The sequence below is a fragment of the Notolepis coatsorum genome (genome assembly GCF_963971535.1).
Source record: "Notolepis coatsorum genome assembly, contig: SUPER_19_unloc_2, whole genome shotgun sequence".
Classification (NCBI taxonomy): domain Eukaryota; kingdom Metazoa; phylum Chordata; class Actinopteri; order Aulopiformes; family Paralepididae; genus Notolepis; species Notolepis coatsorum.
Window position 1 is genome coordinate 325,700 of NW_028174858.1, and position 26,644 is coordinate 352,343.

Below are 26,644 nucleotides of genomic sequence, written 5' to 3' on the forward strand. Positions count from 1 at the left end.
ATGGACGGAAAAAGTCCCAGCCAGGGGCGTAGCTGGAGATTCTGGGCCCCATGAAATAATCAATTTGTGGGCCCCCAATCTGTTAAAAAATGTGGGGCCCCCAATCTATAAAAAAATTTGGGGCATTTATTTATTGATGAAAACGCATAATATGGTTTTTACCTATTTTTTTAATAAACAGCTTTGTGATAGAATAAAAAAAAAAATGCACAGTGCATTTCCATAGCTGTGGATGAGTCTACTGACACCACTGAGAAGCCTGAAGAACCGTTCATGTTCTGAAGAACTGTTCATGTTCTGAAATGTTATTGCTAAAGATTGAGAAGATTGGATCAGTTGTACTTTTTTTTTGAATACTTGAAACCCTTTTTTTGTGGAATATTTGATGCGGCCCAGCCTCACCCAGACTCTACCTCCAGCGGCCCCCAGGTACATTGAGTTTGAGACCCCTGGTCTACAGACACCAGTGTTTTTTGATAGTAAAGGTTGCCGACCCCTGACCCCTGCTGTAAACCAACCAGGACCCATCCTTCACTTGAGAGCTTTATTATAAAAAAAAAAATAATAATTACCAGCAGTCTATGGTTTGAAGATTTTCACTATGAAATACCCATCTTAATAAAGTATTTAAATCTTTATAATAGATGAAATACCCATCTTAATAAAGTATTTAAATCTTTATAATAGATGAAATACCCATCTTAATAAAGTATTTGATATTTTTGATAGATGAACTACCCATCTTCATTAAAGATTAAATATTTATATTTTTTGCTCTACATCTCGGTTATCTTTATTATCTTTGGTTAGTGTTCAAGTCTCTCTCTGTCCGGACGTCCCGTTTCATTCAGGAGAAAGATGAACCCACAGAGCCGGTGAAGCCCACTCTGAACACCAGCCCTCAGGCTCCTGACTCTGAACACCAGCCCTCAGGCTCCTGACTCTGAACACCAGCCCTCAGGCTCCTGACTCTGAACACCAGCCCTCAGGCTCCTGACTCTGAACACCAGCCCTCAGGCTCTCTAACGTCCTCCCTGCTGTTGTCTGTCTCCTCAGCCTCCTGACTCTGAACACCAGCCCTCAGGCTCTCTAACGTCCTCCCTGCTGTTGTCTGTCTCCTCAGCCTCCTGACTCTGAACACCAGCCCTCAGGCTCTCTAACGTCCTCCCTGCTGTTGTCTGTCTCCTCAGCGTCCTGACTCTGAACACCAGCCCTCAGGCTCTCTAACGTCCTCCCTGCTGTTGTCTGTCTCCTCAGCCTCCTGACTCTGAACACCAGCCCTCAGACTCTCTAACGTCCTCCCTGCTGTTGTCTGTCTCCTCAGCGTCCTGACTATACTGGTGCTGCCGTCTGGCCCCCAGTACGAGGTGTCCCTGAGAGGAGAGGAGGCCCCAGAGCACCCTGACCCCCCACTGGCCCCTGGGATGGCCAGCCAAGCGCCCCCCATACTGTCCAACAAACAGTTCATGGCCTGGGGAGGGGTGACCCTGGGAAGAGCTGTGTACGTCCTGGACCACACACACACACACACACACACACACACACACACACACACACACACACACACACACACACACACACACACACACACACACACTCTCTCTTACCTAGAGACATGTATTATTCATTGGAAAAGTGTCAATAAAACTCAGAGCCTTATGGTTGGTCTCATTCCATTAGGCCAGGGGTGTCAAACTCATTTTCACAGAGGGCCACATCAGCATTATGGTTGCCCTCAAAGGGCCAAAGACCGTATAAATGTTAATGTAATGTAAAATAAATGTAGCTACTCATTTACATATTGTTAAACATGTTGTTTCTGTATTTATTACTTATTCAAGTTATACATATTGCATATGCATTTGCATAGATGTAAAAATATATGTTAGCTTATGTTATTTTAACAAATAATTTTAGTTTATCAGAACCCCATATTACTCCATCAATCAATGATCAAACCATTCAAGTAAATAACAAAGAAGAATATCATCAAATACAAGCTATGACATTAAGTTTGTTCAAAACCTTTTTGTCACAGTCAAGAGGGGCAGAACTAACACCTGTGAGCTGCAAAGAACGCGTGGGACAGATGTAGCAGATGTTACAAAAACAAATGGCTGCACACAACCTTGCAGAGGCCATACATCCAACTAATGGAAGATAGTTTAATTAACTTTAATTAACAGATTGCAGAATGGGTACAGTACAGTACAGCTCAATACACACAATTGTTAAGTGTTAACAATTGCAGACCAGAGAGACTTTCGACTTGTTTACATCAGGGTCCACTATTTTCAATTCGTAATGAAATTGCTATTATGTGTCTGCATGAACACACAACTGTAACTGTACTCAAAAATAACAAAATAAGGGTTGTCTCAGTTCACAACTATATTGGTCAAGTTTTGGGTGGGACTTCTTTGCGTCCCTACAGCTTCTTATTCAATTGAGCGAGATGCTCGGTTATGTCACACAGCCAGCTTGCATCTGACAGTTCAGACAATATTTCTTCAACCCTTTGTTACCTATTCTGCCTGGATCTTTTTTGTATTTTGGGCTGTAAAATTGTCAAAGAATGTCTGAGGAGTAAGTGCTTTTGGCTTTTTTCCTTTGTTACTTCATCAATACCTCAGATGTTCAACACACATGTATGTGTAAGAATGTGTAATAACTAAGGCTGTCAAAGCTTTATTAATGCATTAACCCACAATTATTTTAACGCCGCTATTTTTTAACCCAAGATTAAAAAAATATTTATTTTTAATTTTAATTTTTAATTTTTTTTTACCAGAGCTCTTGGGGGGCCACATCAAATGACGTGGCGGGCCGCATTTGGCCCGCGGGCCATGAGTTTGACACCTATGCATTAGGCTTTAAAATAATGTTATTCATGATCAGGGCCAGAGAGAATCTACAGGGAATGTTATTCCTGAGCAGAGAGACAATCTACAGGGAATGTTATTCCTGAGCAGAGAGAGAATCTACAGGGAATGTTATTCCTGAGCAGAGAGAGAATCTACAGGGAATGTTATTCCTGAGCAGAGAGAGAATCTACAGGGAATGTTATTCCTGAGCAGAGAGAGAATCTACAGGGAATGTTATTCCTGAGCAGAGAGAGAATCTACAGGGAATGTTATTCCTGAGCAGAGAGAGAATCTACAGGGAATGTTATTCCTGAGCCCAGAGAGAATCTACAGGGAATGTTATTCCTGAGCAGAGAGAGAATCTACAGGGAATGTTATTCCTGAGCAGAGAGAGAATCTACAGGGAATGTTATTCCTGAGCAGAGAGAGAATCTACAGGGAATGTTATTCCTGAGCAGAGAGAGAATCTACAGGGAATGTTATTCCTGAGCCCAGAGAGAATCTACAGGGAATGTTATTCCTGAGCAGAGAGAGAGAATCTACAGGGAATGTTATTCCTGAGCCCAGAGAGAGAATCTACAGGGAATGTTATTCCTGAGCCCAGAGAGAGAATCTACAGGGAATGTTATTCCTGAGCCCAGAGAGAGAATCTACAGGGAATGTTATTCCTGAGCCCAGAGAGAGAATCTACAGGGAATGTTATTCCTGAGCCCAGAGAGAGAATCTACAGGGAATGTTATTCCTGAGCAGAGAGAGAATCTACAGGGAATGTTATTCCTGAGCAGAGAGAGAATCTACAGGGAATGTTATTCCTACTAAGCCTTTCCACGATAATTTATGTTGACTCATTGAGCAGAAGTACTGGACTGAAAGAAATTAAAACAGATTCCTTAGGGTGGACACACACAGTACAACTCTTTACTCACCATAGCCTTGCTCTGGCCCTCCTGCTCATAGAGCACAGCTGTGATGAAGATGATCTGGCCCTCCTGCTCATAGAGCACAGCTGTGATGAAGATGATCTGGCCCTCCTGCTCATAGAGCACAGCTGTGATGAAGATGATCTGGCCCTCCTGCTCATAGAGCACAGCTGTGATGAAGATGATCTGGCCCTCCTGCTCATAGTGCACAGCTGTGATGAAGATGATCTGGCCCTCCTCCTGCTCATAGAGCACAGCTGTGATGAAGATGATCTGGCCCTCCTCCTGCTCATAGAGCACAGCTGTGATGAAGATGATCTGGCCCTCCTGCTCATAGAGCACAGTGATGAAGATGATCTGGCCCTCCTGCTCATAGTGCACAGCTGTGATGAAGATGCCACGAGCAGTGTGATGTTTCCACGAGGCTCTTGGACCACCTCAGTCTTGATAAATATCAGGGGATGGCAGCAACTGTGTCCCTAAATGAGTGGCTTGTGTGTTTGAATTACATTTTCTTTTATTGTTATTTAATTTTGTATTATACATAATATAACAATAACCGACACAAACGGGCAGCTGTGTTAAGCGGAGACCCAAGGCGTACATTTTTGTGTGACGGACTATACAATTATAAACAAACGCAAAACATTAAATAGATGTGTAACTTGCATCTTTTAGCTTCTCATGTAATCTATAAATGGACTCCGACTTTATCAGAGGAGGCAAGAATGATCAAACTCAAAATGTTTCAAGTTTTAAGATGCTGCGTCACGTCTCTTAGCCACTGGGTCCAGCTCAAATGCTGGTCCAAATGCGGAGCTAATGATGCTAATGATGGAGCATCGCCGTCGGTTGTGTGATAGTAAAGGGCTAACCTTCTGTATTGTCACAGTGAAAGTTAACAGGCTGCCGTGTGGCAGTGAAAGGGTTAAAAAAAGATGTCCTAAAGTGTGTGTCTCGTCTCCTAGGCAACAGAAGCTGGTCCTGAGGAACAACGCGTCCAGCGGCGTCCAGCAGCTCCGCCTGCTGATCCGGGGGCAGGACCAGGACTGCTTCCAGGCAAGGCCTCCTGAACGCCCCTCATCCAGAGCCCCTCTGATCAGACATATTCAATACATGGGGGGGGGGGGTGTGTTGTATTTAAAATGCTGGCTGTTGGGGATGTCCCGATCCGATCACGTGATTCAGGATTTTTTATTTTAATTTTTACTTTTATTTTTACACAGAGCAGAAGAATTTTGCCAAAACAAACGCATTGCCTTTGATTTAATTATACATCAGATGATTTATGTCAAGGATGAGGGACATCCACTAGTTGCAGAACTTGCAGTCACCTGATTTTTACAGACGATGGCGCCATTGCTCTCATGAAGCAGCAGGTTGGAGGCGGAGTTTTTAGATGACTCCGGTTGCAATGCCTCGCTTGAATGAAGTTAACTTTTCACCTGGATAACGTCAACATTCAGGGTGAATGTAATGTGAGAAATTGGGATGAATTATTATTATTATTTTCTTTTTCTAATGTTTTTTTGTGGATCGGATCGGGAAAGATCGGTATCGGTAGATACTCAAAATCACATGATCGGGATCAAATCTGGAGCAAAAGAAATGTGACCGGGACATCCCTACTGACCGTATGTGTCCCTCCATCCCCCGCTCAGCTCCAGAGCATGTTCAGCCCAGAGGAGCGGCTGACCCGACACGGGGAGCTGTCCATCCGGCCCCACGAGGACGTGGCCGTGCACCTGCTGTTCGCCCCCACCAGGGTGGCCTGCATGCTGGCCAAGCTGGAGATCAAGCAGTCCGGAGCACGGCCCTCCCAGCCAGGGGTCAAGTTCACCGTGAGAGCCGGCCCCTACTGTCTCTCTCTCTCTATCTCTCTCACACACATTCTCTCACTTTCTCTCTCTCTCTCTAACTCACACACACAATCTTTCTAACTCGCACTCTTTCTCTCTCTCACACACACACTCTCTTTAACTCTCACACACACACTCTCTTTAACTCTCACACACACACTCTCTTTAACTCTCTCACACACTCTCTCTCACACACACTCTCTTTAACTCTCACACACACACTCTCTTTAACTCTCACACACACACTCTCTTTAACTCTCACACACACACTCTCTTTAACTCTCTCACACACTCTCTCTCACACACACTCTCTTTAACTCTCACACACACTCTCTTTAACTCTCTCACACACTCTCTCTCACACACTCTCTTTAACTCTCACACACACTCTCTTTAACTCTCTCACACACTCTCTCTCACACACACTCTCTTTAACTCACACACACACTCTCTTTAACTCTCACACACACACTCTCTTTAACTCTCTCACACACTCTCTCTCACACACACTCTCTCTAACTCACACACACACTCTCTTTAACTCTCACACACACTCTGTTTCTCACTCCCTCTGTCTCTCACTCCCTCTGTTTCTCACTCCCTCTGTCTCTCACTCCCTCTGTTTCTCACTCCCTCTGTCTCTCACTCCCTCTGTCTCTCACTCCCTCTGTCTCTCACTCCCTCTGTCTCTCACTCCCTCTGTTTCTCACTCCCTCTGTTTCTCACTCCCTCTGTCTCTCACTCCCTCTGTCTCTCACTCCCTCTGTTTCTCACTCCCTCTGTCTCTCACTCCCTCTGTCTCTCACTCCCTCTGTCTCTCACTCCCTCTGTCTCTCACTCCCTCTGTCTCTCACTCCCTCTGTTTCTCACTCCCTCTGTCTCTCACTCCCTCTGTTTCTCACTCCCTCTGTTTCTCACTCCCTCTGTTTCTCCCTCCCTCTGTCTCTCACTCCCTCTGTTTCTCACTCCCTCTGTCTCTCACTCCCTCCCTCTGTTTCTCACTCCCTCCCTCTGTCTCTCACTCCCTCTGTCTCTCACTCCCTCTGTTTCTCACTCCCTCTGTTTCTCACTCCCTATGTCTCTCACTCCCTCTGTTTCTCACTCCCTCTGTCTCTCACTCCCTCTGTCTCTCACTCCCTCTGTGTCTCACTCCCTCTGTCTCTCACTCCCTCTGTTTCTCACTCCCTCTGTCTCTCACTCCCTCTGTCTCTCACTCCCTCTGTTTCTCACTCCCTCTGTCTCTCACTCCCTCTGTTTCTCACTCCCTCTGTTTCTCACTCCCTCTGTTTCTCCCTTCCTCTGTCTCTCACTCCCTCTGTTTCTCACTCCCTCTGTCTCTCACTCCCTCCCTCTGTTTCTCACTCCCTCCCTCTGTTTCTCCCTCCCTCTGTTTCTCACTCCCTCTGTTTCTCACTCCCTCTGTTTCTCACTCCCTCTGTTTCTCACTCCCTCTGTTTCTCACTCCCTCTGTCTCTCACTCCCTCTGTCTCTCACTCCCTCTGTTTCTCACTCCCTCTGTTTCTCCCTCCCTCTGTTTCTCACTCCCTCTGTCTCTCACTCCCTCTGTTTCTCACTCCCTCTGTTTCTCACTCCCTCTGTTTCTCACTCCCTCTGTTTCTCACTCCCTCTGTCTCTCACTCCCTCTGTTTCTCACTCCCTCTGTTTCTCCCTCCCTCTGTTTCTCACTCCCTCTGTCTCTCACTCCCTCTGTTTCTCCCTCCCTCTGTTTCTCACTCCCTCTGTCTCTCACTCCCTCTGTTTCTCCCTCCCTCTGTTTCTCACTCCCTCTGTCTCTCACTCCCTCTGTTTCTCACTCCCTCTGTCTCTCACTCCCTCCCTCTGTTTCTCACTCCCTCTGTTTCTCACTCCCTCTGTCTCTCACTCCCTCTGTCTCTCACTCCCTCTGTTTCTCACTCCCTCTGTCTCTCACTCCCTCTGTTTCTCCCTCCCTCTGTCTCTCACTCCCTCCCTCTGTTTCTCACTCCCTCTGTCTCTCACTCACTCCCTCTGTTTCTCACTCCCTCTGTTTCTCACTCCCTCTGTCTCTCACTCCCTCTGTTTCTCACTCCCTCTGTCTCTCACTCCCTCCCTCTGTTTCTCACTCCCTCTGTTTCTCACTCCCTCTGTCTCTCACTCCCTCTGTCTCTCACTCCCTCTGTTTCTCACTCCCTCTGTCTCTCACTCCCTCTGTTTCTCACTCCCTCTGTCTCTCACTCCCTCTGTCTCTCACTCCCTCTGTTTCTCACTCCCTCTGTCTCTCACTCCCTCTGTCTCTCACTCCCTCTGTTTCTCACTCCCTCTGTCTCTCACTCCCTCTGTTTCTCACTCCCTCTGTTTCTCACTCCCTCTGTTTCTCCCTCCCTCTGTCTCTCACTCCCTCTGTTTCTCACTCCCTCTGTCTCTCACTCCCTCCCTCTGTTTCTCACTCCCTCCCTCTGTTTCTCCCTCCCTCTGTTTCTCACTCCCTCTGTTTCTCACTCCCTCTGTTTCTCACTCCCTCTGTTTCTCACTCCCTCTGTTTCTCACTCCCTCTGTCTCTCACTCCCTCTGTCTCTCACTCCCTCTGTTTCTCACTCCCTCTGTTTCTCCCTCCCTCTGTTTCTCACTCCCTCTGTCTCTCACTCCCTCTGTTTCTCACTCCCTCTGTTTCTCACTCCCTCTGTTTCTCACTCCCTCTGTTTCTCACTCCCTCTGTCTCTCACTCCCTCTGTTTCTCACTCCCTCTGTTTCTCCCTCCCTCTGTTTCTCACTCCCTCTGTCTCTCACTCCCTCTGTTTCTCCCTCCCTCTGTTTCTCACTCCCTCTGTCTCTCACTCCCTCTGTTTCTCCCTCCCTCTGTTTCTCACTCCCTCTGTCTCTCACTCCCTCTGTTTCTCACTCCCTCTGTCTCTCACTCCCTCCCTCTGTTTCTCACTCCCTCTGTTTCTCACTCCCTCTGTCTCTCACTCCCTCTGTCTCTCACTCCCTCTGTTTCTCACTCCCTCTGTCTCTCACTCCCTCTGTTTCTCCCTCCCTCTGTCTCTCACTCCCTCCCTCTGTTTCTCACTCCCTCTGTCTCTCACTCACTCCCTCTGTTTCTCACTCCCTCTGTTTCTCACTCCCTCTGTCTCTCACTCCCTCTGTTTCTCACTCCCTCTGTCTCTCACTCCCTCCCTCTGTTTCTCACTCCCTCTGTTTCTCACTCCCTCTGTCTCTCACTCCCTCTGTCTCTCACTCCCTCTGTTTCTCACTCCCTCTGTCTCTCACTCCCTCTGTTTCTCACTCCCTCTGTCTCTCACTCCCTCTGTCTCTCACTCCCTCTGTTTCTCACTCCCTCTGTCTCTCACTCCCTCTGTTTCTCACTCCCTCTGTCTCTCACTCCCTCTGTCTCTCACTCCCTCTGTTTCTCACTCCCTCTGTTTCTCCCTCCCTCTGTCTCTCACTCCCTCTGTTTCTCACTCCCTCTGTCTCTCACTCCCTCTGTCTCTCACTCCCTCCCTCTGTCTCTCACTCCCTCTGTTTCTCACTCCCTCTGTCTCTCACTCCCTCTGTTTCTCACTCCCTCTGTTTCTCACTCCCTCTGTCTCTCACTCCCTCTGTTTCTCACTCCCTCTGTTTCTCACTCCCTCTGTTTCTCACTCCCTCTGTTTCTCACTCCCTCTGTCTCTCACTCCCTCTGTTTCTCACTCCCTCTGTTTCTCACTCCCTCTGTTTCTCACTCCCTCTGTTTCTCACTCCCTCTGTTTCTCACTCCCTCTGTCTCTCACTCCCTCCCTCTGTCTCTCACTCCCTCTGTTTCTCACTCCCTCTGTCTCTCACTCCCTCCCTCTGTTTCTCACTCCCTCTGTTTCTCACTCCCTCTGTTTCTCCCTCCCTCTGTCTCTCACTCCCTCTGTCTCTCACTCCCTCCCTCTGTCTCTCACTCCCTCTGTTTCTCACTCCCTCTGTCTCTCACTCCCTCCCTCTGTCTCTCACTCCCTCTGTTTCTCACTCCCTCTGTCTCTCACTCCCTCTGTCTCTCACTCCCTCCCTCTGTTTCTCACTCCCTCTGTCTCTCACTCCCTCCCTCTGTCTCTCACTCCCTCTGTTTCTCACTCCCTCTGTCTCTCACTCCCTCTGTTTCTCACTCCCCCCCTCTGTCTCTCACTCCCTCTGTCTCTCACTCCCTCTGTCTCTCACTCCCTCCCTCTGTCTCTCACTCCCTCTGTTTCTCACTCCCTCTGTCTCTCACTCCCTCCCTCTGTCTCTCACTCCCTCCGTCTCTCCCTCCCTCTGTCTCTCACTCCCTCTGTCTCTCACTCCCTCTGTTTCTCACTCCCTCTGTTTCTCACTCCCTCTGTTTCTCCCTCCCTCTGTCTCTCACTCCCTCTGTCTCTCACTCCCTCTGTTTCTCACTCCCTCTGTTTCTCACTCCCTCTGTTTCTCACTCCCTCTGTTTCTCACTCCCTCTGTTTCTCCCTCCCTCTGTCTCTCACTCCCTCTGTCTCTCACTCCCTCTGTTTCTCACTCCCTCTGTTTCTCACTCCCTCTGTTTCTCACTCCCTCTGTCTCACTCCCTCTGTTTCTCACTCCCTCTGTTTCTCACTCCCTCTGTCTCTCACTCCCTCCCTCTGTCTCTCACTCCCTCTGTTTCTCACTCCCTCTGTCTCTCACTCCCTCCCTCTGTCTCTCACTCCCTCCGTCTCTCACTCCCTCTGTTTCTCACTCCCCCTGTTTCTCCCCTCTGTTTCTCACTCCCTCCCTCTGTTTCTCACTCCCTCTGTTTCTCACTCCCTCTGTCTCTCACTCCCTCTGTTTCTCACTCCCTCTGTCTCTCACTCCCTCCGTCTCTCACTCCCTCTGTTTCTCACTCCCTCTGTTTCTCCCCTCTGTTTCTCACTCCCTCTGTCTCACTCCCTCTGTTTCTCCCTCCCTCTGTCTCTCACTCCCTCCGTCTCTCCCTCCCTCTGTTTCTCACTCCCTCTGTCTCTCCCTCCCTCTGTCTCTCACTCCCTCCCTCTGTCTCTCACTCCCTCTGTCTCTCACTCCCTCTGTTTCTCACTCCCTCTGTCTCTCACTCCCTCCCTCTGTCTCTCACTCCCTCCGTCTCTCCCTCCCTCTGTTTCTCACTCCCTCTGTCTCTCACTCCCTCTGTTTCTCCCTCTCGCCCGTGCCACCCTGTATAGATCCCTCTGTCTGGGTACGGTGGCACCAGTAACATCATCCTGGAGGACCAGAGGAAGCGTGCGGACGGCTACGTGGCCACGCTGCCGGGCGTCGCCCCCGGGCGGGTCAGCAAGGTCTGCCTCTGCGTGAGGAACACGGGCTCCCGGGCCGCCTTCATCAAGGCCACGGCCTACGCTGACGTCCAGACGCGCTCCGTCATGGAGCCCGGCGTGCTCAGCCTCTCGCCGTCTCAGTTCGTGCTGAAGGAGCGGACGCAGGAGGTAGAGTGTGATGCACCATATATCACACCGGTATTGGTCCCATATCAAGATAGGGTCGATATGGGCCGATATAAATCTTTTTCTTTTCTTTTTACATGTTTTGGCCTCAAATAGTTTCAAAATATCTGTCATTTCTGAAAATAAGTTACAAAAGTAAAAAAAACAATAATAATCGTTTTGGAAAATAGCTCTTTATTTGATTATCATAAAAAAGTGTTTTCTATACAGAGATATCGACATCGGTAAATATCGGTATCGGCCAGAACAGCAATATTAATATCGGTTATCGGTATCGGCCACAATCTTCACATCGGTGCATCACTACCACGTTCATTTGTAAACGTCTGCCATACATCAGAGACCGGCACATTCGGGTACTTAGGCTTTTTTTTTGGCTTCGTCACACCATACTTTTGGTGGGAAAACAACACCGACGCCCTTCCTATAGATCTCCATTGTGTTTGGCCTGTAATTAAAACGGTCCGTCTGCCATCCACTGTTCTATGCTATTTTGCAACGTTAAGTTTCACCCACTTTCGGGGCGAGCTCCTTCAGTCTTCCTCTATGCTGTTTCCCCATTAAACTGCAGTATATTTCCAAATGTTCCTACCTGGACATTTAATATTACGCTTATGAATCTCCAAGTGACTTAAAACTAAGAGGTAATTATTATTTCTGTTGACTAACATTGAGGCGTTGCTGATGACGACATGCTGCTCTGATGAAGGACATGCAGCCCGAACACAGGAGCTCTGTTGTCTCGCTGTGATCACACTGACCTCCTGTCTGAACGCGCCTGTGATCACACTGAACTCCTGTCTGAACGCGCCTGTGATCACACTGAACTCACACTGAACGCGCCTGTGATCACACTGAACTCCTGTCTGAACGCACCTGTGATCACACTGAACTCCTGTCTGAACGCGCCTGTGATCACACTGAACTCCTGTCTGAACGCGCCTGTGATCACACTGAACTCCTGTCTGAACGCACCTGTGATCACACTGAACTCCTGTCTGAACGCGCCTGTGATCACACTGAACTCACACTGAACGCGCCTGTGATCACACTGAACTCCTGTCTGAACGCACCTGTGATCACACTGAACTCCTGTCTGAACGCGCCTGTGATCACACTGAACTGCTGTCTGAACGCACCTGTGATCACACTGAACTGCTGTCTGAACGCGCCTGTGATCACACTGAACTCACACTGAACGCGCCTGTGATCACACTGAACTCCTGTCTGAACGCACCTGTGATCACACTGAACTCCTGTCTGAACGCGCCTGTGATCACACTGAACTGCTGTCTGAACGCGCCTGTGATCACACTGAACTCCTGTCTGAACGCACCTGTGATCACACTGAACTGCTGTCTGAACGCGCCTGTGATCACACTGAACTCCTGTCTGAACGCGCCTGTGATCACACTGAACTCACACTGAACTCCTGTCTGAACGCGCCTGTGATCACACTGAACTCACACTGAACTCCTGTCTGAACGCGCCTGTGATCACACTGAACTGCTGTCTGAACGCACCTGTGATCACACTGAACTGCTGTCTGAACGCACCTGTGATCACACTGAACTGCTGTCTGAACGCGCCTGTGATCACACTGAACTCCTGTCTGAACACACCTGTGATCACACTGAACTCACACTGAACTCCTGTCTGAACACACCTGTGATCACACTGAACTCCTGTCTGAACACACCTGTGATCACACTGAACTCACACTGAACTCCTGTCTGAACACACCTGTGATCATACTGAACTCACACTGAACTCCTGTCTGAACGCGCCTGTGATCACACTGAACTCACACTGAACTCCTGTCTGAACACACCTGTGATCATACTGAACTCACACTGAACTCCTGTCTGAACGCGCCTGTGATCACACTGAACTCACACTGAACTCCTGTCTGAACACACCTGTGATCACACTGAACTCCTGTCTGAACGCACCTGTGATCACACTGAACTGCTGTCTGAACGCACCTGTGATCACACTGAACTCCTGTCTGAACACACCTGTGATCACACTGAACTCACACTGAACTCCTGTCTGAACGCGCCTGTGATCACACTGAACTCACACTGAACGCGCCTGTGATCACACTGAACTCCTGTCTGAACACACCTGTGATCACACTGAACTCCTGTCTGAACACACCTGTGATCACACTGAACTCACACTGAACTGCTGTCTGAACGCACCTGTGATCACACTGAACTCACACTGAACTGCTGTCTGAACGCACCTGTGATCACACTGAACTCACACTGAACTCCTGTCTGAACACACCTGTGCCGAGTCTCTAGTGTTTACAATGGTTTCGTTGCGACAAGCGTTTTTGAAGCAACGCTTTTTCGGGTGCTCTGTTGAAAAAGTTTAAACTTAGCTCACCAACGTCAATGTCAGCTTCTTGTAGATGGACCAATCAAATTTAACTGAGGGTAAATCTGAGGTAATTTAGTAGTAATTTATGTAACGTTAGCTGAGGTAGCGACGCTAATCAGTGATATTGCTCATTGCACCCTGTGCACTTTCGATCGCAGCCTTAGTCGACTAAGAATGTCTTTGCTGGATGATGATAGCCCTTGTATTATTTATAGATAATACTGTGTGTGTGTGTGTGTGTGTGTGTGTGTGTGTGTGTGTGTGTGTGTGTGTGTGTGTGTGTGTGTGTGTGTGTGTGTGTGTGTGTGTGTGTGTGTGTGTGTGTGTGTGTGTGTGTGTGTGTGTGTGTGTGTGTGTCTCCGTCCCCCCCCCCCCCCCCCCAGGTGATCACGGTGCTGATGAAGTCCACCCAGAGAGAGCAGGCTGTGTGTCAGTCCCCCGGCGCCGCCCTGCTGGCCACAGTCTGTCTGTTCACCGGAGAGGAGGTTTCCAGACAGCAGTTCAGAAGGTAGAGTCCCTGTAATGACCTGTAAATGAGTGTTATCGTTATTCTTACACATTAGAATGTGTAACTTTTATTTATTTTTGTGATCAATTATTTATTTATCGTTGTGCAAAAACATCCAGTCCAACCGCTCTGTTCCTCCCAAGCCGCTCCTTTATGACCCCTATAGACATAAACCAACACTAACCCTAACCCTCATCCGTGATAATAACCACAGAACTAATGTCCCCTCATCCGTGATAATAACCACAGAACTAATGTCCCCTCATCCGTGATAATAACCACAGAACTAATGTCCCCTCATCCGTGATAATAACCACAGAACTAATGTCCCCTCATCCGTGATAATAACCACAGAACTAATGTCCCCTCATCCGTGATAATAACCACAGAACTAATGTCCCCTCATCCGTGATAATAACCACAGAACTAATGTCCCCTCATCCGTGATAATAACCACAGAACTAATGTCCCCCTCATCCGTGATAATAACCACAGAACTAATGTCCCCTCATCCGTGATAATAACCACAGAACTAATGTCCCCCTCATCCGTGATAATAACCACAGAACTAATGTCCCCCCTCATCCGTGATAATAACCACAGAACTAATGTCCCCCTCATCCGTGATAATAACCACAGAACTAATGTCCCCTCATCCGTGATAATAACCACAGAACTAATGTCCCCTCATCCGTGATAATAACCACAGAACTAATGTCCCCTCATCCGTGATAATAACCACAGAACTAATGTCCCCTCATCCGTGATAATAACCACAGAACTAATGTCCCTCATCCGTGATAATAACCACAGAACTAATGTCCCCCTCATCCGTGATAATAACCACAGAACTAATGTCCCCCTCATCCGTGATAATAACCACAGAACTAATGTCCCCTCATCCGTGATAATAACCACAGAACTAATGTCCCCCCTCATCCGTGATAATAACCACAGAACTAATTTCCCCCTCATCCGTGATAATAACCACAGAACTAATGTCCCCCTCATCCGTGATAATAACCACAGAACTAATGTCCCCTCATCCGTGATAATAACCACAGAACTAATGTCCCCTCATCCGTGATAATAACCACAGAAATAGCCAACCGTATACATAAAGCAGGGCTCGGGTATTTCAAACAAGATGGTGCCGAGTTGCAACTAGGGGGTGGTCCCGAGGGGGGGGGGGAGGGTTGTCAACTAGGGGGTGGTCCCGAGGGGGGGGGGGGGGGGGGGTTGTCAACTAGGGGGTGGTCCCGAGGGGGGGGGGGGGGGGGGGGGTTGTCAACTAGGGGGTGGTCCCGAGGGTGGGGGGGGGGGGGGGCTGTCAACTAGGGGGTGGTCCCGAGGGGGGGGGGGGGTTGTCAACTAGGGGGTGGTCCCGAGGGGGGGGGGGGGGCTGTCAACGAGGGGGTGGTCCCGAGGGGGGGGTTGTCAACGAGGGGGTGGTCCCGAGGGGGGGGGGGGGGGTTGTCAACGAGGGGGTGGTCCCGAGGGGGGGGGGGGGGCTGTCAACTAGGGGGTGGTCCCGAGGGGGGGGGGGGCTGTCAACTAGGGGGTGGTCCCGAGGGTGGTGGGGGGGGGGGGGGCTGTCAACTAGGGGGTGGTCCCGAGGGGGGGGGGCTGTCAACTAGGGGGTGGTCCCGAGGGGGGGGGGGCTGTCAACTAGGGGGTGGTCCCGAGGGGGGGGGGGGGGCTGTCAACGAGGGGGTGGTCCCGAGGGGGGGGGGGGGGGTTGTCAACGAGGGGGTGGTCCCGAGGGGGGGGGGGGGGGTTGTCAACTAGGGGTGGTCCCGAGGGGGGGGGGGGGGGGCTGTCAACTAGGGGGTGGTCCCGAGGGGGGGGGGGGGGCTGTCAACTAGGGGGTGGTCCCGAGGGTGGTGGGGGGGGGGGGGGGGGGGGCTGTCAACTAGGGGGTGGTCCCGAGGGTGGTGGGGGGGGCTGTCAACTAGGGGGTGGTCCCGAGGGTGGTGGGGGGGGGGGGGCTGTCAACTAGGGGGTGGTCCGAGGGTGGTGGGGGGGGTTGTCAACTAGGGGGTGGTCCCGAGGGGGGGGGGGGGGCTGTCAACTAGGGGGTGGTCCCGAGGGGGGGGGGGGGGGCTGTCAACTAGGGGGTGGTCCCGAGGGTGGTGGGGGGGGGGGCTGTCAACTAGGGGGTTTAGGGAAAGCCCTGTAAAGCATGTGTGTATATATATATGAAGTAACCAAAGGATGGACATAATATATATATATATATGTATAATATACTAAATAAGTAAGCAAGCAAAAGCATGAAAACATAAAAATAAATGTATATTTATAGTAACACACAGCAGGAGGCTCTTGGCCGTACGGTTAAGAAACGTTGTGGTGTTTCTACAGACTGTTGCAGAGTAAACCTGAGGCTGGGAGGAGGGTTCTGTCTGAGAACAGTCTGCTGAGGACCGTCAACTTCAACGAGCGCTTCCTGGGGGAGGAAGAGGTCCTGGAAGGTGAGGTTCCTGGGGGAGGAAGAGGTCCTGGAAGGTGAGGTTCCTGGGGGAGGAAGAGGTCCTGGAAGGTGAGGTTCCTGGGGGAGGAAGAGGTCCTGGAAGGTGAGGTTCCTGGGGGAGGAAGAGGTCCTGGAAGGTGAGGTTCCTGGGGGAGGAAGAGGTCCTGGAAGGTGAGGTTCCTGGGGGAGGAAGAGGTCCTGGAAGGTGAGGTTCCTGGGGGAGGAAGAGGTCCTGGAAGGTGAGGTTCCTGGGGGAGGAAGAGGTCCTGGAAGGTGAGGTTCCTGGGGGAGGAAGAGGTCCTGGAAGGTGAGGTTCCTGGGGGAGGAAGAGGTCCTGGAAGGTGAGGTTCCTGGGGGAGGAAGAGGTCCTGGAAGGTGAGGTTCCTGGGGGAGGAAGAGGTCCTGGAAGGTGAGGTTCCTGGGGGAGGAAGAGGTCCTGGAAGGTGAGGTTCCTGGGGGAGGAAGAGGTCCTGGAAGGTGAGGTTCCTGGGGGAGGAAGAGGTCCTGGAAGGTGAGGTTCCTGGGGGAGGAAGAGGTCCTGGAAGGTGAGGTTCCTGGGGGAGGAAGAGGTCCTGGAAGGTGAGGTTCCTGGGGGAGGAAGAGGTCCTGGAAGGTGAGGTTCCTGGGGGAGGAAGAGGTCCTGGAAGGTGAGGTTCCTGGGGGAGGAAGAGGTCGCCAGATGATTTCCAAAAATAAAAAAAAGTACATGTTTTTATATAGACTCCTGACGGTCCGCTTTACGTTGCGTGGGCTTCTCTCTGATGTTGAACCTGTGGTGTGTTTGGTTCTGCAGTTTATGACCTTTAACCTGTGGTGTGTCTGGTTCCGCAGCCTATGACCTTTAACCTGTGGTGTGTCTGGTTCTGCAGCCTATGACCTTTAACCTGTGGTGTGTCTGGTTCCGCAGCCTATGACCTTCCCCAGAGGCCCAACGAGGCCCAGATCTTCTACGGGAACATGAACAAGGTGTTGGTGTCTCTGATGGGCACGACGGACAGCTCGGACTCTGGGGAGAGTGACCACACGGAGGCCCGCCAGGTGTGCAGCAGGCACGGCTCTGAGACAGACGGGTACGGCCAGGTGTGCAGCAGGCACGGCTCTGAGACAGACGGGTACGGCCAGGTGTGCAGCAGGCACGGCTCTGAGACAGACGGGTACGGCCAGGTGTGCAGCAGGCACGGCTCTGAGACAGACGGGTACGGCCAGGTGTGCAGCAGGCACGGCTCTGAGACAGACGGGTACGGCCAGGTGTGCAGCAGGCACGGCTCTGAGACAGACGGGTACGGCCAGGTGTGCAGCAGGCACGGCTCTGAGACAGACGGGTACGGCCAGGTGTGCAGCAGGCACGGCTCTGAGACAGACGGGTACGGCCAGGTGTGCAGCAGGCACGGCTCTGAGACAGACGGGTACGGCCAGGTGTGCAGCAGGCACGGCTCTGAGACAGACGGGTACGGCCAGGTGTGCAGCAGGCACGGCTCTGAGACAGACGGGTACGGCCAGGTGTGCAGCAGGCACGGCTCTGAGACAGACGGGTACGGCCAGGTGTCCAGCAGGCACGGCTCTGAGACAGACGGGTACGGCCAGGTGTGCAGCAGGCACGGCTCTGAGACAGACGGGTACGGCCAGGTGTGCAGCAGGCACGGCTCTGAGACAGACGGGTACGGCCAGGTGTGCAGCAGGCACGGCTCTGAGACAGACGGGTACGGCCAGGATTAACACCAGATTAAAAGACCCTAGAACAGGGGAGCCTCTCTTTGGTTGAGGGAATGAGAACTGCCTACGCCTGTTTGACTTATTTCCCCCTTTTTAAAGGTAGAAACAGTAATGCTGTCTGCTTGGTGTTGCACTTTGTTGTACATGTTTTTGTCTGATGTGTCTGTTGGAGTCGAGGGGATGGATTGCTATTGCTGGCCACCGAGGGCGTAATTTAGTTTTCAATGTCGGAGGGGACACGTTTGGGAGCATGGTGCGTTGGTGATTTCATACCTAGTTGCACTGTGTTTAAATGTTGAACATTTAGCATTTTAAATGCATCAATCTGGTGCACTTTGAGGGTCAAGTAGACAACATACTGTATGTATAAAACAACAGCCTAGAGGCTTTTAAATACAACAAGGTCATAGACAGTAAAGATGCAATCCTTATTCAACGTAAATGCACCTTCTGGTTCTACTGCTATGCGCTTGGTTGACGCGCTCAGATAGCAGCACTCGGGAGATCGGATTTTATATGACATTTATTTTCCTTTCAGATTTTCCATGCAGATCTTCGGATTCCAATAATCCCCACAATGAACTTTAGGAAATGTTTATCTTACCGTTTGACGGCGAAATCATATTGTAGAATCAAACAATCAAAACATAGGCTGCTCTGCAGCGGTCAAAAAACCATGTCGCCACATACCAAACATTCTTAGAACACTGGCTGTGTGACGGCCAGCCCATTTTAAACACCTGATGCCTGTTTCACAGACACCAAGCAATGCTGTTGCATTTCATGGCGATCACACAGACCATCGTTCACACCACACTTTGAGGGGAGGGGGCAGGGAGCTCTGTGTGTTCCGTCCTATGTATTTGAACACACCTGACGACCTGGGCTATTGTTATGCAAAGACAAGTAGCCAGGTCGGTACTTGGCGCGTGCACACAAAAATGCGACTCGTCCCTCGCCAAGTACCCACCTGGCTACTCGTCTTTGCATAACAATAGCTCAGGTCGTCAGAGACCTGAGCTCAGAGAGCGGACAAGCAGACGTTTTCCGTGGGGTCCTAGTGCCGCGTCGCGGCTCCGTTTATTATCGTGTAACATTGTTTTGGACGGTAAAAAAGTGCAGGGGACAATAACTGCCTTCTGAAAACATGCAGGGGACATGTCCCCAGTGTCCCCCCCCCCCCCCCGTTAATTACGCCCCTGCTGGCCACACCAATTCACTGTTACTAAACTCCTACCCACACATCAGACCAAAACTAAATATGTAAACAAAGTGCAACACCAAGCAAGGCTCTTTTGCCTAGAGGTCGCCATTTGATGGGCATTACAGATTTGGATAAGTTTCACTTAATTTAGTTGTCACTCCCTGAAGAAATTAAATGCGTCTGAGTGAATATTATAATACTCATGCTGTGTATAGAACTTGAACTATAAAGCAGCTGTAAAGAGAGTGAATTATTAACGTGGTTAGTTTATGTAAAGAAAGAGTGAGATGGTAACTTGTTTACTTTATGTAAAGAGTGAGATGGTAACTTGGTTAGTTAGAAAGAGTGAGATGGTAACTTGTTTACTTTATGTAAAGAGTGAGATGGTAACTTGGTTAGTTTATGTAAAGAGAGTGAGATGGTAACTTGGTTAGTTTATGTAAAGAGAGTGAGATGGTAACGTTAGGTTATGACTATAACCAAGTTCTGTTAGTTAGGGGCGATGCTTGGCATCACTACTGCACTATCTCGCGTACGTGCACGCGTACTGAATAAACCACAAATGTACCTCTAATACCAGTATTAGTCTGACCACACCCCTCATCAGCTTACCTTCATAAGCAGGTGTGTGGTCACCTGCTCTCCTCCTTCCCAAGCTTTCACCACAAGGTGAGGACAAGGGCTGCAGCGGCCGTCTGATGCCAAGCATCGCCCCTAACTAACAGAACTTGGTTATAGTCATAACCTAACGTTCTGTATCGTTAGTGGCTTAGCTTGGCATCACTACTGCACAAGGGAGGCCAAGCGGAGCCACTTGGCTGACAAATACACCCCGCTGACAGCCCCCCAAAACCATCAGAACAGGGAGGGCCGAGCCCCCCCGACCCCCCCTAATGGAGGGTATCCCCCCTAATAGAGGCTTCACGGGAAGGCGACGGACCCGACCGTGCGAAGAGGCACTCAAGCAACTTAACGCACAGGGTGAGCAGACCGTGGCTTGACCCCACGACTACACACACGCACAACCCGCATGCCACCCGGGAACGAACGGAGGAACAACCTCGTTACTGCCCCCAGAATCACGGGGCCAAGGGCAAACCCAACCCCGTGGCAAGGCCGTAGCAGCGGAGCGCGAAGGAAGACCCAGACCCACCAAAAGGACTGGACTCCCTGGAATGGGGGCCCGGAGAAGTCCATGATGCCAGCATCAAGACCCCACCAGGTGGGCACGCAGTGCCCCGCCCCCCACATCGCCAGCGTATTCGGACAAAGGCCCCTCAGTTACTGCACCTGGTATTCCCAGGCGGAATCCCATCCAAGTACTAACCAGGCCAGAACCTGCTTAGCTTCCGAGATCGGACGAGATCGGGCGTGTTCAGGTTGGTATGGCCGTAAGCCGAGCGGGCCCCGTCCCCCCAATAGTACACCGCCTGGCACACTGACCCTGCAGAACAGGCAGTCAGCATGGCCGTAAGCACACAAAAAGGTTAACCAACGGAAGCAGGCAGCGCACCGGGGAAAAACCAGGCAACAGGCTGTTAACCCTAGCCTGGAGACTGCGGACGAGACAGGCGCCAGAGGGGACAGCTGAACACAGCCGCCCCGGCGGAAGGAGCGTAAGCTGGCGGTGTTGCATGACCAAGCCTCCATTTAAAAACCCCCACCCAGAGGGGTCGAGGCAGAGAAGGCTGACACGATTGGCAGACGTCATGAACGTGCAGGGGCACCCTCAAACGGTGAACCCGGGAGTTGACACTGCTCCAACACACCAGGGAATCAACCACCTCGGTGTTACCCAATGCGGTGGTTGTTCCTATAACCCCCCAAGAAAAAACTCCAAAACACACCTGCGGGCATACACCGGCTATACCGCAGTACAAGTGTTTCAGTTTCCAAAAAGGGTTAACCCAGGCCTACGGGTCGCAAACATCACTTCGGACCGGGCCTGGCGGTACGGGAAGCACAGGGTCACCAGAGGAGGTCAAAAAACCACCCCCACAGGCCCCTCTTCGCCATGCGTGAGAGAGGAGCGAAAAATAATGGAGAACCAGCCCCTAAGCACACCGTACCTGGTATTCCCCGGCGGTCTCCCAACCAAGTACTAACCAGGACCAACCTGTGTAGCGGCCGAGATCCGACGAGATCGAGCGCGTACAGAATGGCATGGCTGTAAGCCATGACGACAGTGCTGAGTAAAAACATACCCAACCAGGGTCTCCATAGCGCTTAACCCTGTGACACCCAGACCGACCTGGCATTTTTCCCCCCGAAAAAAGCCCAAGTCCCTCAGGGTACCAGAACAGCAGATCTGCATCCCCGGCGGACAACGGGTTCAACTGATCTGGACCAGCGTGACCAGAACCAGTCCCGTGCCCTAACCACGCCGACATGCCTACTCCAGGAGAAGGGCAGATATGCGTGTTGATCTTAACATGAAAAGAAGGCGCCACCCAGACGTTCGGACGAACCGCGCCTGGTGGCCCACCCCAAGGGCGTGAGACCCCACTACATATGTTCAGATCCATCCCGTCATCATCCCCCAGACATGAACGAGAATCCGTCGACAACCCACCCAGGTCATGGGATGTGGTCGTCGGAAGAGGAAAAACCCCCATCTCAGTTGCTTTATAAAAACGCTGTTTCAACCACAAGCAACCAAGGCGTGCCAGTCAATCGCCAGTTTACAGCGAGCTAGCACTATACGTGCGTCGGGACCAGTGATGCCACAGATTACTTGTAAAAGTAATCCGATTACTGATTACTGATTACTCCTTTAAAAAGTAATCCAAGTTACTTTACTGATTACTTGATTATCAGAGTAACTTAGTTACTTTGAAAGTAACTAGGTTACGAAGTCATCGTTCCCCCAACAGTTTTTTTTAAACGCTTTATTGAAAGTGCATAAATTGTTTTTAACTTGTTTCTCTGCACATAACGTAAATTGTTAAACTAGTGCTTCAGCTTCTGTACCATCAAGTATGGTAAAGCAACAGTCTATGATGCTCACAGCATTAGAGCAGCCAGCCAGTGGTTTTACAAAACCAGTGTATCCATTCACATCTAACAAATGCAGGCTGAACTATTCAATTATATCAACTGTAACTATTAAATTGTTTTTATAAATGTCTCTCTATAAACATACAAGCAGTCTCTCTTTAACATGTAAATTAACTGTAAATCTGGCAAATAAGAGCTTTTCTCTCTCTCTCTCTCTCTCTCTCTCTCTCTCTCTCACCCCTCTCTCTCTCTCTCTCTCTCTCTCTCTCTCTCTCTCACCCCTCTCTCTCTCTCTCTCTCTCTCTCTCTCTCACCCCATGCCTCTTTCTCTCCAACCCCACCCAGACAGCCTACATCTCTAATATAATAATAATAATAATAATAATAATAATAATAATAATAATAATAATAATAATAATAATTATTATTATAATATAATCCCTTCTCTCCCTCTCTGTGTGTATGTGTGTGCGCGTGTGTGCGTGTGCTTGTGCTTGTGTGTGTGTGTGTGTGTGTGTGTGTGTGTGTCTCTCTCCCCTCTCTCTGTCACTCGTGTTCTCCCACCTGAAGAACTGTGGGAGAGCATTAGAGCAGCCAGCCAGTGGTTTTACAAAACCAGTGTATCCATTCACATCTAACAAATGCAGGCTGAACTATTCAATTATATCAACTGTAACTATTAAATTGTTTTTATAAATGTCTCTCTAGTCTTCTTGCGGTTTCACTTCGTTTAGACAAGCGTTTTGGGGTGGAATTCTCAGACGAATGCAACGGTGCCCTGCTGTCAGACGATTGGCGCATATGTCACATGACGTGCTGTGAAGACCCGCCCTACTCTGCCTCTGATTCGCAGACTGTGGATGGGGAATGTGATTGGGCCAAAGCAGAGTCACTCACAGACAGAGAGTCCAGTCACGCCGCGAGGACACATTCTTGTGTAACCCTTTCACTGCCACACCACGTCACTCCCAAATAAGAAAAACAGCTCAAAAATGTATTTTTGACTGTCGAAAACGAAATAAAATACTGCATTCCGCATGCATTATGAATTTATGATGAGATAGTAACGAAATAGTAATGCACAGCCACTTGGACAAGTAACTGCAATCAGATTACTGGCTTTTAAAGATTAACGCGTTAGATTACTATTTTCGGGGGAAAGTAATCAGATTACAATAACGCGTTACTTAGTAACGCGTTACCGGCATCACTGGTCGGGACACACCCCCATCAATGAACAGGCTATTTAGACCTGTCATTGAATCCCCAAGGCGCCCAGGGGAACGACAAGAGGGGTGTGACACTCCCTAACTCCAACACTTCTGGAATAGAAAGAAGGAAGCATCAACAGTATGTATCCCAGTCTACACAGCCGGGGTAAAAAATGTTCACATTTTTACATCCCACCACCCTCCCATAGGAAAGAGACGGGGATCCCCAGAGAGACTTCCCACGCGAGCTGTACAGATTGAAAAGAATATATTGCACCTTGAGCCATGTAAAAAACTGGTTTTAGGGCCTCCGGGGAAGAGGCACTGAACCCATACACACTCAACAAACGAATTGAATCGAATATACATACAATAGAAAAGGACCCTTCTAGAGGGTCCACTCACTTTGACAATCTGAGGAGGAAGGCTCTGTACTCTGATGGAGGCTTCCTCACATGGAAGAAGGAGTCCGAACTCACAGAAGGCCTGAATAGGCGCTTGGTGAGGAGGAGCCCTGACCACCCCCCCTGAAAACAGATCCATCACATGGACTGAACAGCACACGGAAGTCCTACCAACAGAGACGCGCACGGTGACGTACTCTATGGCGGGGGAATTCCTGCGGTGCACACGCCCAATATACCAGGCCGTGGGACCAGGAACTCCCCCCCCCCCCCCCGTAACGTGCCGAACCGCCACGTGACGGGAACCTTGAAGGACAGGGGGTGTACCCCTGACCGACAGAACAATGGGGAGAGGAAAGGTTACCAGTTCACCCCTTTACGACCCCACACCCATGATACGACGTAACGACAAAAAGAGAATATGACACAGTCATAGTCAGCTCTATGAAGCGTTTCACAGCTCCACACAGCGCATGAGCTAACCTGCTATCTGATTTTTACTAAGGAAAAACACAGAATAGAGAGGGCTCTAAGAACCCCGGTCCAACATACACATGTGCTTCTGTGGCCAGTACAACCCAGTTGTAGGTCACATGACACACACAACCCATCATCACCTACAAAAAATGGCAAAAACACTCAACAGAGGAATGCCGTTTTTTTCACAATGAGAGAATACATCATTCTTGATTAGTATCGACCACAGGCCTTGCTAAGCACACATGACAGCAACCAAACCAATTTCCCTTTAGGAAATAAGTTTCTCCAGCAGATTTAGCACAACCTCAGCAATCAAGCTAAGAGTTACATCGTATCCCTACCACACAAAAGACACAATTAATGCACAACATGTCTGATAGGAGGTGATAAAGTCCCCAGGGAACCGGGGGGGAAAACACAATCCTCCTATTTTACCCTCAATACGGCCAGTTAAAACAGGAAAACCTGTTAATGTGTGAACACACTGTTCATTGTCATTACAGTCTGAGAAAGAACATTATTTTACTCACTTGTCACCAAGCATAGCTTCATAGGTTAGTTGCCTTAGTAGTGAGTACACGGTACACATAAACACCATGATGTTTCTCACACAACAACCAGACCAATACATCACGATCTGCACGGAGAAGCTAACTGCCAGTGACAAAAAACAGCACACACATAACCCGCAACGTATCCTAAATGCATTGCGACAACACACGCTTTGGGAAAAAACACCGTTATTCACAATACATTTAGCAAAGTAAAACCAGAAGACGTGTTATGAGGTCTGGCCAACCCCGTACCTACCCGGAACGCAGATCAGCGAAGTGCAGTCACAAGACACCGTAGAACACAGCCGACCTGTGTTGTTCGATCCGGGCAGCGTCGCCGCTCCAACCAGTCGCTACAGTCCTCTTTGTTGACGCAATCCCCGTCCAGGCTCAGGGCAGGGTCGACGAAACATCCCCTGTCAAGGATGACGTCGCGGTCAAGAGTGTAAAACATGTTAAAATCAAAGCACGTTCAACAGAATAGCATCAAGCCAACGGCGATCAGAAGCGAGCTCCGGCGGCGCGCGAGAAGCTAAGCTACCCCGCGCCAGCCATGGCCCTAGCAGCAAGCTAACGTTTACCCAGCGACCACGACATGCTAGCCCCGCAGCTAACAGCTGACTGGCTAACAGTAGGCCTTAAGCAGGCCATGCAGCGATCCAGCAGGCTAACGCAGCAGTTAACAGCTGACTGGCTAACCGTAAGCTATGAACATGTAAACAATGACATAACACTCACCCAGACAGGCCGCCGTTCTGAACCTCTCCTCACTTTTTAAGAGAAAAGAGAAAACAAGACGTCAACACCGCTTCACAACGGTGAACATCCGGCGGAATCAGCACAGTACCAACTGGCCTGTGTAGCTGACTTCGAACATGAATCTGCCGCTATCGCACATTACATGCACATATCCCCTCGTGAAGGAATACTCTCATTTGGATATGAAAGATGGGGTCTTAACACGGTGACAGAGAGAATCCACTCGTCCAGAACACACAGGGATCACCAGTGTCAATGGTCGCGGCCCACTAGTTAAAACTATAATGGTCTCCAGACCAAGGCCTTCTGTCGCCTAGGCGGCTAAACAAAGGACCCTAGCCTGGGGCCGGTTTCCATAAACTTTGTCAAGTAGCCCCCATAGCACTAACAGACAAGTGGAGCCCGCCAGCAAACACTACTCACCCAACCTGGAACGCACCGCTCCTCACAACAGCGGCATGTCCGACAGTTCAGCTGTGGCCTGACAGGTTTCACCCCAACAAACACAGCAAGGAACTGCAGTTGAGAAGCATGCAGCGGCGTGCTCCCAACACGAAAACCGGTGGAGGGTTTTTAGAATGATCATCATCTTCTAGACACTCCAGTATGAAGACAATATCGCCGTATTTTCTCGAAAATAGTGAGAGAGAAAATAAAGATATGATGTCAACGTATCCTTGTTTCCCAAGCTGTTCCTAATCCAATTTCTTCCATCATGGTGTCAAGTGTGGGGATCTACCGAGGCACTTCTTCCTTGTGGTGAAAGCGAGAAGGAGGAGAGCAGGTGACCACACACCTGCTTATGAAGGTAAGCTGATGAGGGGTGTGGTCAGACTAATACTGGTATTAGAGGTACATTTGTGGTTTATTCAGTACGCGTGCACGTA

General features: G+C 50.0%; 1 protein-coding gene across 1 annotated transcript in view; it reads left to right on the plus strand.

Annotated features, from left to right (window-relative positions):
• cep192 (centrosomal protein 192) overlaps window positions 1-26,644 on the plus strand; it is a gene marked incomplete at its 5' end in the record, with an annotated part of 187,767 nt that overhangs the window by 111,376 nt on the left and 49,747 nt on the right. The window contains 7 exons of the mRNA XM_084338489.1: window positions 1,325-1,501; window positions 4,753-4,843; window positions 5,446-5,625; window positions 10,788-11,048; window positions 13,838-13,962; window positions 16,327-16,436; window positions 17,343-17,547. Of these exons, the coding sequence (XP_084194615.1) occupies window positions 1,325-1,501; window positions 4,753-4,843; window positions 5,446-5,625; window positions 10,788-11,048; window positions 13,838-13,962; window positions 16,327-16,436; window positions 17,343-17,547 (1,149 nt within the window). The remainder of the gene's footprint in view (window positions 1-1,324; window positions 1,502-4,752; window positions 4,844-5,445; window positions 5,626-10,787; window positions 11,049-13,837; window positions 13,963-16,326; window positions 16,437-17,342; window positions 17,548-26,644) is intronic.